Consider the following 11,436-nt stretch of genomic DNA (forward strand, 5'->3'; position numbering starts at 1 on the left):
TGGTTCAAGGCAGGGGAGACGTCATCCTCTGTCAAATGTATCTGCGCACACACAGTGTCGCCTCTCCTAGACCGGAAGCCCTGAGGGCAGGCACTGTGCCCTGTGCCCTGGCAGCTTCTATAACATCCACAGAGCCTGGCACAGAGCAGAACCGGCTCAAGCTTGGGGAGGGCATCAATGAGTGAACGTGTTGGTGCCAGGGCACCGGAATGGTGAGCAGGACCAGGAGCACCGTCTTTAAAAGTCTCCTTGAAATGTAAGACAGGTACTCCTCTGATCACTTCTAATAGGAACGCTTCTCTCTGGGCAGCATCAGCAGCTGAGGGCATCTTACATTTTCCCACTGACACAACCATCCCCTTTTGGGATAAGTGGCCAAGGACACTGCTGCCCCTTCTCAGGAACCTCCCAGTTCCTCATACTCAGGGTACTCATCCCATCTCAGTGACTTACAGCCCCCTCTGCCTGAAGTGGCCCGCGCCCACTCCTGGCATCCATTTCTGGAAGGTGTGGGGCTTCGCTTGGCCACCCTGGACTTGCACACTGAGATATCACTGTTCATCCCCAAAGCCACGCACCACCGCTCCTCCTGGCCTTTGCCCATGCTGTTCTTTTCTCTTGGAATGCCCTTCCCTGCAGTCTTAGTTCCAACATCTCATCCTCCTTGACACCTGCAGCCCCTTCCCTCCCTTGGTTGCCCACGGGGTGCATGCACCTCCTCACTAGCAGCTCTAGTGATCGTTTAGGGCCCTGTCTCCTCCATCCGGCGGAGGTCAGGGAGCCCGTTCATTCGCCTGTGCCTGGCAGGCGCCCAGCTCGGGTGTGACAAGAAGTAGGCACTCAGCGCCCTGACAGATGAAGACAGGAACAGACGGCCACACACTCACCCGAATTAGGCTTGTATCTGGAGCCGCAGACTGGGAAGAGAATGAACACAAAGTTCACCAAGTCAACAGCTGCCAGGTAGGCACCAGTGAAAACCTGGGAGCAGATGGAAACAGAGACCCGGTGTTTAAACATCGTTCAGCCATGACATTGTCTCTCATCCCAGATCTCCTCTACCACGTTGTTCTTCCAATATGCGGTGCTTCCAGGGAGCCTCCCACCAGCCCCAAGAGAGTCGATTATCATCCCTGTTGGACTGACGAGGAGACGGGGCGCTTAAATGACCAATCCCATTATGGCCGATGCCCATGGGTAGAGATGGGACCAGAACCTAGCCCTCTGCACCCTACACAACACTCTCCACCACACGGTTAGCCTCTGCTGCGTAACTGTGGCCACTGAACTCTTCTGGGCCTGTTTCCTCATCTGGAAGCCAGGGATAGTCACGGTGCCCGCTGGCCCCCCACCCCGCCCACGGACTGTTAAGCAGATTATGTGAGTCAATACATGGAAAGTGCTTAGACCAGTGGCTGAAGGAAAATAAAATGCGCCCACCCACAAATGCCCCAGCCACCATGACAGGACGGTTGGTGGGAAGAGCTTGTGCTCTGGAGTCTTAATCCTGGCATGGCCACTTACTAGGGGGTGACCTTAGAGAAGTTATTGAACCCCTCTATGCCTCAGTTTCCACACATCTAAAACAGGGGTAACAAGAGCACCCACGTCATAGGATGATTTGAGGATTAAATGAATTAATACATGGAAAGCTGTCAGTGCCAAGTACGTAGCTGAGTATTTAATAAATATTAGGTGTTTTTATTGGACTTGAGCAGGGCCTTGTTATAGCCTATCAGCCAATGAGAATGGGCCCCCAAAACAAAAGATGATGCTTTTCTGAGACAAGAGTGCTCACAGCAGCATCTAGAACTCTCCAAATCTGGGTCCCGACCACTAGGCTGCCCTTCTTCATGTCTGCCTGGGTGGGCACAAGGCTAGGACCAGCCCCATGAGGGACCCCCACCCTGGGGCCCAACAGATTCTCCTTGGCGTATGTGTTTTTGCATAGGCCCCTTCTCTGCAGGTTTGTCTGAGGGCCTAGACTTTGGGAAAACTTGAAACCCTTTCTCACTTGCTCCGAAGCCCGCATCACCACTTGGGAAAGGCTTCAGCCGCCCCTGCATGAGCTGGGCTGGCCCCAGGCTCGAAATCAGTAACAAGGACAATCCCTGTTTATGGAGTATCGACTATATGCCAGCTGCTGTTCAAAGTGATGGAGATTCAGTAGTGAAGACAAATTCTCGCTCCTGTGGAGTGGACATTCTGGCAGGGGTTAACACACGATAAGCCATAAACATAACCAGAATGTACAGTAGATGGTGGGTTCGGGGTACGCTACAGGAGAGCACAGAGCAGGATGAGGGGGTCTGGAGCATGTGGTAGAGGCAGAGCACACTTTTAAACAGATGGTCGGGGGAGGTCTCATTAAAAGGGTGACTTTCAAGCAAAGACTTGAAGGAGGTAAGCAGTGAGCCATGTAGCTATGGGGCAAGAGGATGGATGGGGCCCTGAGGTGAAACTGTTCCTCATATGGTGAAAGAACAAGACAGAAGCCACCGTCACCTGCGGGCCTGACGCACCTGGATCGTGAGCTGTCTGGCCAGAATCGCCCCGACGGTGTCACACAGGCTGGTCAGGAGGCAGCAGGCAGCACACGGCGCCATCTGGTCCCGTCTGGGTTTCTTTGAACATCTCAGATAGAGAAGCCTGGGTGACAGGGGTATGGACAGGGCCGTGAGCTTGGGCTCCCAAAGTAGGGTCTGAAAAGGGCACTGGGAATTTGTGTCTTCATGAAGCACTTTCCCCCCAGGTAATCAGCAGGTGTCTTTGGACTCAGTTTACAGACGAGAAAAGAAAGGATCAAAGACTCCCAGGACTCTGGTCAACAAGCCTGCGGGAGCCCCACCCCAGGAAACCTGGAGACATTCGCCTCTAACGCCTCTAATGAAGAATTTCTTTCCTCCTGCAAACCACGCCCCCCCCCACCCCCCGCCCCGACTCAATTTAATGACCCACCACTCAGTGCTGACAAACGAGCTGTCAGGTTTCATGTTTTGAAAGGAAGCAGGAGAGTTATAAAAGTAACTTGACAATGCAGTTAACTGCAGAGCAGGGTTACCCGCCTAAATTAAAAAGGCAACTGGTTTCTTTGACATTAACGTGAAGTCCTTATACTCCCTCCCGGCAGTGGGGTGGCCTGGCTTCTGCCACCGGCATCCAAGGTGATTTCATTTGGGTGCATGTTCTCCCACACAGGGAGAGTGAAAAGCTTCGAAGATGCATGGCGCTGTGGGCTGACCTCCCACTAGCGTCCCCCACTGCTGGCTTCTCTCCCTATTCTCCTCTTTCCACGCCGCCCCCCCCCCCCCCCCCCCCCCCCACTGCCACACACCCAGAATCAAGTGCAGAGACGCAGACAGGCTGGACAGGGCCAGAGGTTTCTTTGGCATCATTGATCGGATCTCGGAAACCATGTTGTTTGCCTGCTCCATTTCTATGGAGAAACCGAGGCACGACCACAGCGGCTCGGGTTTCATTACCTTTAACCACAGGGCGGTACTCACTGCACCTCATTAAGACTGTTTGCGGCGTTCTGGGTGTCAGCCCTGGTGCCTAAGGATAGGAGACTATTTGGGTTCCCAAACATTGCCTGACCTGCCGGACGAAGCCTGAAGCTCACAGGGGGAACATCACCCTTTTGAATTTGGGTCCCGGGCTCCTGAGAGTGATACAAGGCCTAGGAGTGAAGACTCTAAATTAGAGACTCTGAGCTAGCCCAGATCAGAAAGAATTATTTCAGCCCTCCCATTTGGGAGAGGGGAACCCGGAGGCCTCTGGTGGTAAGGTATGTCACGCGTGCAGGCTCTGCTCTGCACCTGCTGCTCTTCAGCACTTCCCCGGCTCTCAGGGGTCAGGGATCCCGGGCTGACCATAAGCCAGCCCACACACAGCTCAGAGGAGATACAGTCCCCAAAGACAAACAGTGGATCAGGGAGAACGAAGTCCTGAAAACAGACGGGCATCTCCAGACCTGAGGCAGGGGGAAAAGCAGAGGCTCTGCTCCCACACCGACTGGCTGGGCATTCTCGAGGGAGTGCTTAACCTCTCCAAGCCATAGGCTAGTAATCTAACAGTCTAATGTCTGCTAATGCTGACCTCGAGGGCGGCTGTGAGGAACAAATGAGATCATGCGCGTCAAGTGCCTGTTAGCTTCCACCCTCTGATCTGCAGACTTTAATCCTCACAAGCCTGCCCCTTTCTAATAGGATCTGGGGTTTCGCTTCTTCCCATTCACTGAGGCAAGTTAGTTAACCTCTAGGAGCCCTGGGCTTCCTCATCTAAACGGGGGCAATAACAGTCCCTACCTCCTGGGGTTGTGGCAGGGGTTAAAAGAGTAAATGAATGCAACAGCAGCCCACAGTAAATGTGCTAAGTGTCTCTGTATTCGTTTTCCAGTGACTAGTTAGTGGGGCTGCAGGATCTCCGCAACAATACCAAGCCCGAGGGTACTCCATCGAGTGCCTAAGGTGAGCGGTGCCAGCCTCCCCCAGCGGTGCTGGTCCTTTCTGCTCTGCCAGGAAATATTTAGGTGGCACCATGCTGGGCATTGCTTGTACCAGTCTGTGGATTTCTGAGCTTGGGACAGGGCGGCTGAAGACCCACAGGCCAACTTTAACCAGCGCTCACCATTAGAACCCAGGTTATGGTGACCACCCGGCCAGACGGCTCCAGATGCTGGACAGACCAGGGCAAAGGCTGTGGCCAGAGACAGGTCATCACCACCCACCTTCCCAATTAAGAGGGCCTTAGGTAAATTGAGGCCAGAAACAGCGAGAGACTCGTCCAAGGTCCTTGCCCTCTGCCAAAGGTTGGTGGCAGAGCCGGAGCAATAATCATGACGTTTCATGGGCACTTACTAAGGGCTTTACCGGTAGTAACTCATTTAATCCTCCCATGCGTCCTATGAGTTATCATCCCCGTTTATGTGAGGAAAATGAGGCCCAGTGGTTCTATCGGTTGCCCAGCTCACACGGCGAGTCAATGGGGAAAGGCTGACAATAGAACCCAGGGCTCACGGCTTCCCGTCCAGGGCCCCATCCACCTGCCCAGCCTCCTCCTGCTGGCTCGCAGCCCAGCCTCCCTGTGCGTGGAATCCGGAAAGAAGTATCCGACTTCAATCTACAGCAAAATGTTAGTTTCGATCCTGGAATTGTGCCGCCTCATGGACCCTCCCTTTCTGCCCCCTTCCCTCTAGGCTTCCAAGAGGGAGTAAGCAGCGGGGGAGCGCCCCATTCCCCCCGCGGCAGCCCCGGTCGCCCAGCCCCGGTCCCCATTACAGCGCGTGGGCGGCGATCCAGCAGGAGGAGGAGCAGATCCACAGGCCGAAGGAGATGCAGACGCGGTGGCGGGCGAAGCAGCGGTCCAGGTAGTCCCAGTCCCAGAGCGCGGGCGCGGGCGAGGGCGAGGGCGCGGGCGCGGGGCTGGGCGCCTCCCCCATGGCACGGCTCGGCTCCGCCCGCCGCAGTGTCCGAGCCTCCCGCGTGGCCGGGGACCCGGGCGCAGCCTCCCTCGGCCGCGGGCAGCCCCGGCCGCTGCCGCCCCGCGCCCCCTTCTCTGGGAGCGGTTCCGCCGCCGCGGCCCCGGACGAGCGCACCGACCCCGGGCGGGGATGGGCGCGCCCAGCAACGCGCTCCCGGGCGGCGGCGGCGGCGGCGGCGGAGACACGAGGGAAAAGTTTCCGGGACCGCGCGTCTCCCCACCCCTGCCTATTGTTGGTGGTCGACGGGCCGGAGGCCGCCCCCCAGCGGCGGGAGCCGGGAGCAGCCTCGGCACAAAGGCTGCGGCCCCCGCCCCCCAGGCAGTGGTGGCCGCGCCGCGCCCGCGGACCCCTTTGCAGTCACCCACGCCCAAAGCCGGCGGCCGGAGGGGAACGCAGTGACCTGCCGGGTCACTGTAAGGCACTTTGTCCGTTCATTAACCCGCCACATTTTCTGAGCTAAGCAATACACGTACTTCGCGCCTGCCGAAGCGCTTGGATGCTGGGGATCCCGGGGTGAGTGGGGCCTGGTCCTGATGGTTAAAGGGTGCCATGCAAAGGGTGCAGAGGGAGGCCGGGAAGGAGGAAACAAACGCGCCGGCGAACATATCCTGCCCCCACATCTTCTCGCACTCTCTTTCCTGAAACTGTCAGCGGCCCCCTCTGCCCCCACTCAGTCACCCAAGCCAGACTTCTGGAAGTCATTCTAGAAGGCGACCCCAGCAGCCAAGGAGGCAGATGATCTTAGCAATCTGTCCCCTGCCATCCAGCCCCACAGCCACACAATTCTGGTGCGCAGAGCTGTTTTTTCTTTTTTGAAAACAAAACTATTATTGTAATTTTTGAATTTCCTTGCTGATTTTAATTTGATTCAGTCTTTATGACAGCTTGCCTCTCCTCCAGGGTCAGCCTAAACCCTCGGAAGGTGGGCCTAGTTTAAAAATTGCTTCAATCCTCCCCACCCACCCTGGACCGGTTGACACACCTCGACATTTTTTCTTAGAATAGTAATTAATTCTCTACGTTTTTTGTGACCTCTTTGAGAATCTGAAGAAAACCTCATTCCTGAAAAATATATGCACATCCATACAGAGTTTCTCCTGCAATCTTCAGGAATTTATGGAATGCTTGAAATTCAATTATGGATTCCATGGAGGAGTAGACCCCAGACTAAACCCCCTCGTTTAAGGGTTTGAGTCCTCTGAGTCCGCTGCCTGAGCACTGGGGTGGTCTGGTCCATAGATCACTGGTATCAAAATCATTCTGGCTGATGTCAAAAAGCAGACCCAGTAAATCCAGCTCTCTGGGCACGTGTCCTTGGAATCTGCATGGATTCATTTCCTAGAACTGCTGAAACAAATTACCACAAGTTTAGTGGCTTAAAACAACATAAATTTATTCCCTCACCGTGTGGAGATCAGAAGTCTGAAACCAGTGTGTGGACCAAAATCAAGGGCTGCCTCTCTCTGGGGCTTTGGGGTGAGGGGAGAATCTATTTCTTGTCTTGCCTCTTCCGGCTTCTGGTGGCTGCCAGCATTCCTTGCCTTGTGGCCGCCTCTCTCTGATCAGCCTCTGCCTCCTGCCTCCACGGCCACACTGAGTCCTCTCCTGTGTGTTAGGTGTCCCTCTGCCTTGCTCTTATAAAGACACTTGTGATTGCAGTTATGGCCTGCTCACATAATCCATGGTAATCCCCGGGTGTCTCAAGATCTTTAACTTTATCTGAAAGGACTCTTTTTCCACGTAAGGTAAAATTTACAGGTTGCAGGAATTAGGACTTGGCATCTTCCGGAGCCATTATGCAGCCTATGACGCTGCATTTTCACAAGTTTCCTGGGAGATTTTAATGAGAAACACTGGTTGTGGAGACCGCCCTCAGTGAGGCGTGGGGAGCTGGGGGAGCAGTTCCCAGTCACTGGACTGTCGGCTCCGAGAAAGATGTGATGAGAACGGGGGCCTTAAAGCCTGCAGATCTTGGACGGAATTGTCACTCTGCCTCCTGGCAGTTGTGACCTGGGGTGAAGCGCTGATCCTCTCCACGCTTGAGGATTCTCACCTGGAAACTGAGAATGGTACCTACTGTAGAGTTACTGTGGTTGTTAGAAACTCTGCAGGTAAAGCATCTGGCACATGTCAACAGTGGAAATTATTATTGTTGTTGTCTTTCCTAGGAAGAGCCTCAAATCCACTCAAAAAAATGGTTCAAAGAAAATGGGACAAGGAAGGTCAATTCATGATAGGGAGACACAGAGCTCAGTTCTTGGGTCTTTTCTCGACCAGATGCCAGAAGCACCTGGATTTCTGGCTTTAATACTGTGGCTCGGCCTGTGCCTCCGAGCGAGCATCTCCAGGGCAGCCCTCCCGGGCTTTAGACTCACACAGGCAACTCGACATCCCCACTTGCATGTCTAGTAGAGCACATCTGAAACCAAAGTCGTGATTTTTCCTCCCAAAGCTACTCTGCCTGCTGTCGTCCCTGCACAGGCCGCCTGGGTGTCCTGGTCCTGTAGGGGCCCAAGTCCCCGTGCCTGTGCTCCTCCGCTAGTAGGGCGCCTCTCAAGCTGTCTTTCTACCAGGCTGTGAGCGTCCTGCAGCCGGGGTTGTTGAGTTCATACCTGTAACCTCAGCTCCCAGCTCGGTGCCTGGCACATGATAAGGAAAATATTTACTGAATGAATAAATTGATTTTTAAACAACCTGTAAAAATGTGATATGTACTATAGTAAGAGCATATTTAAAATGCTTTGGCAACACCTAACGTTGTGGGTGTGGGTGTGGTGGGGAAAGCTTTCAAGAAACGCCTCAGCTGGCTTTGGAGAATAAGTTTGCTCTTGGCAACGAGGCCATGGCGCCAGCCCCGCAAAGGCCCTCCTGGAGGCAGGAAGGGCAAGGCTGTGGACAGGGGCAGGTGGCAGAGGTGCTGCAGCCAGGGTAGGAGATGAAGTGAGAGGCAGGCCGCGGCTGGCTGGTCACGAGGGAATCAGGACTTCATCCTGTGGGGACCCTTAGGATTACATGTTCTGACCAACTCCCTCCCTGGCCCCAGGACCCCTCCCTAAGCCTCCCAGGACCTTCCGTGGGGCTCTTCACACGGTGGGTCAGCGCTCAGGAAGTGAATCAGTTCCTGTACCAGGCTCCTGGGGCCTGGCAGCTGTCTCGCCCCAAAGCTAAAGCCAATGCCTTTGGCCTTGGTCCAGAGTTTGCCGAAAAGGAAAACTAACAAGAGGAATCTTGCACATGCCCTGTCCCAGCTCCCAGGCATTTTCTGTTGGCAGAGGCACTGCGCCCGCAGGCGTCGTCCTGAAGAAGCGGGTGGCCCTGCAGGAGCAGGGGTCGAGGCCACAGTCCCAGCCACTTGCGGGGGATGGGCCGGCAGCTCAGCGGCTTTCTCCTGAGGACAGTTGCTTCCTGCCAGTCTTCTTGTAAAATGTATTATTTAGAGGCAGGGCTTGTGGCTACTACTCAAACATTACAAAAAGCTCTACGGCAGTTTGATTTACCTGCTGTAAATAGGGAGAAAGCGATTCTAAGAGAAAGCATTTGGAAGTAGTGGCTTTTCCAAATTTTACTGAGTCCCGTTGTGGACGTGTTGGAGCGTCACGCCTGAAGCAGGTGGTGGGACTGTCGGGGTCCTGGGCCCTATTTAACACTCTGTCATCAACTCACTGTATGATCTTGTGAAGGTTTCTTCACTTTTTCCCCCTCAAATTCCTCATTAATACCCTCCGGTTGCTGAAAGTCACTTAGTTCGAGATGCTCAGAAGCTAGGCAAGGGCTGATGGAACTGAATGACGTTGAAACGCTCCCCCAAGGAAAGCCCTACATTTTCAAAGAGGCAAATCTCAGTGAATGCTGTCTAATAGCAAGGCAACTCACCTTTTAAAAAGAGCCAACTAAATGGCATTCAGTATTGGAATATTTGCATTGAAATAATTATTGAAAATAAATATAAGTTCTCACCACAGTTGACAATTCAGAAAGAAACCAGCATCCTGCCAAGTTCATACACCTGATACTGGATATCCCCACTTCCCAAAAGCTGGCGAAGGTGGAGTAAAAAGAGGAACTAGGTTTCTTTCCCTTTTTTTTTTTTTTTTAAAGATTGAGATTAAGCCTCAGCGAGGAGGACAACTCTGGATGGTGATGGTAAGTTAGGCAAGTGAGAGGGAAGGTGAGCTTTTTTCCCTTTTTTTGGGGAAATAGCCTTTTTTTTTTTTTTTTAAGATTGGCCCTGAGGTAACATCTGCTGCCAATCTTTCTCTCTTTTTCTTTTTCTCCCCAAAGCCCCAGTATATAGTTGTATATCCTAGTTGTAGGTCATTCTGGTTCCTCCAAGTGGGATGCCGCCACAGCATGGCTTGATGAGCAGTGTGTAGGTCCATGCCCAGGATCCAAACTGGAGAACTCTGGGCTGCCAAAATGGAGCACGCAAACTTAACCACTTGGCCACAGGGCGGGCCCCAAGAACTACCTTCCTGTTAATTGTGATAACTATTTGATTCTAGCCAGCCTTGTTGGTCTAGTGGTTAAGATCCAGCGCTCTCACTGCAGTGGCCCAGGTTCATTTCCCGGTCAGGGAACCACACCCTTGTTGGTTGTCACACTGTGGCGGCTGCGTGTTGCTGTGATGCTGAAAGCTACACCACCGGTATTTCAAATACCAGCAGGGTCACCCATGGTGGACAGGTTTCAGTGGAGCTTCCAGACTAACACAGACTAGGAAGAAGGACCTGGCCACCCACTTCCAAAAAAATTGGCCATGAAAACCTTGTGAACAGCTGTGGAGCACGGTCTGATACAGTGCCGACAGGTGAGAGGATGGTGCAAGGGACCAGGCGGGGCTCCGCTCTGCTGTCCACAGGGTCGCTGGGAGTTGGAATCAACACAATGGCACTAAAAACAAAATTTGATTCTAGTCTCCTGGTATAATTCTGTCTGTTCTTCTAAATGGCTCTTAAGCCATTATGGCACTTAATTGTCTATTCATATGTCCTCTCATTCTCCAACTTTTTTATTTTGATAAACATTTCAAAACTACAGAAAAGGTGAAAGAATACCTCGATTCACCAATTGTTAACATTTTGCCACATTTTGTTTTCTGTCTCTCACTCCACTGGGAACCATTTGAAACTGCAGCCATCATGACACTTTACCCCTAAATGCATCAGCCTGTCTCTCCAAGGATGTTCTACACAACTACACCTCTATTACACTGATACAATATTATCTAGTATGTAATCTGTATTAAAATGTACTCAATTGTTCCAATAATGTCCAATATAGTGGGGTTTTTTTTTCCGTTCAAGATTCCTTCAGTTGGTGCTGTGTCTCTTTAGTCCAAGTCCCTTGTCTTATAGAATGTCCCAAATCTGGAATTGTCTAATTGTCTCCTCATGATTAGGTTGAAGTTAAATGTTTTTGCAAAAACAGTACAAGGTGATGTGTACTTCCTATCGCACCATGTCAGGAGGCACAGAACGTCGGGCTGGTGCCCCCCTGGTGATGCTGAGTTTGGTCACTTGTGTAAGGTGGTGTCTGCTAGATGGCTCCGTTGTAACTGGCACTTTCCCCTTTGTACTTAGTAAGCAAGCAGTGGGTGATACTTTAAAATGGGGTGACTATACCAGGTCCCCAAGGACACTTTACTCAGTGGTTTCAGCATCCATGATTTCTTTGATGGTTACAAAATGGTGATTCTATCATTCCTTTTACATTTTTTTAACTGGGGTTCTTTCCTAAAAAAAGAGTTTCCCTTCCTCTCCCTTTTTTGAATATTACTATGGATTCAAGGGTCTTTTTAAAACAATGTGATATTTTATAACATATAAACATTGTAAGTGTTTTAATACTGTTAGTTGCCTACCCTAGCCGCAGGCAAGATGTATAAATTGAAAACATAAATCCACCCCATCCATCCCTCCTCTGAAAAAATCTCACGATTCAGCCCTTGGATGGTT

The 11,436-nt window shown here is 52.3% G+C and overlaps 1 protein-coding gene across 9 annotated transcripts in view; it reads right to left on the reverse strand.

Moving 5' to 3' along the window:
- TMEM44 (transmembrane protein 44) overlaps positions 1-5,836 on the reverse strand; it is a 37,004-nt gene extending 31,168 nt beyond the window's left edge. For 7 of the 9 annotated variants that reach the window (XM_070242720.1, XM_023623525.2, XM_070242719.1 and 4 more), the window contains exons 1-3: positions 5,280-5,585; positions 2,523-2,649; positions 888-981 (exon numbers count right to left, since the gene is read on the reverse strand). In XM_070242720.1, the coding sequence (XP_070098821.1) occupies positions 888-981; positions 2,523-2,649; positions 5,280-5,440 (382 nt within the window). In that variant the 5' untranslated portion in view covers positions 5,441-5,585. Of the gene's footprint in view, positions 1-887; positions 982-2,522; positions 2,650-5,279 lie in introns of all 9 variants that reach the window. The other 2 variants (XM_070242717.1, XM_070242718.1) reach the window with 2 other exon arrangements.
- Positions 5,837-11,436: the final 5,600 nt, after the last annotated feature.

Source organism: Equus caballus, chromosome 19 (assembly GCF_041296265.1).
Source record: "Equus caballus isolate H_3958 breed thoroughbred chromosome 19, TB-T2T, whole genome shotgun sequence".
Classification (NCBI taxonomy): domain Eukaryota; kingdom Metazoa; phylum Chordata; class Mammalia; order Perissodactyla; family Equidae; genus Equus; species Equus caballus.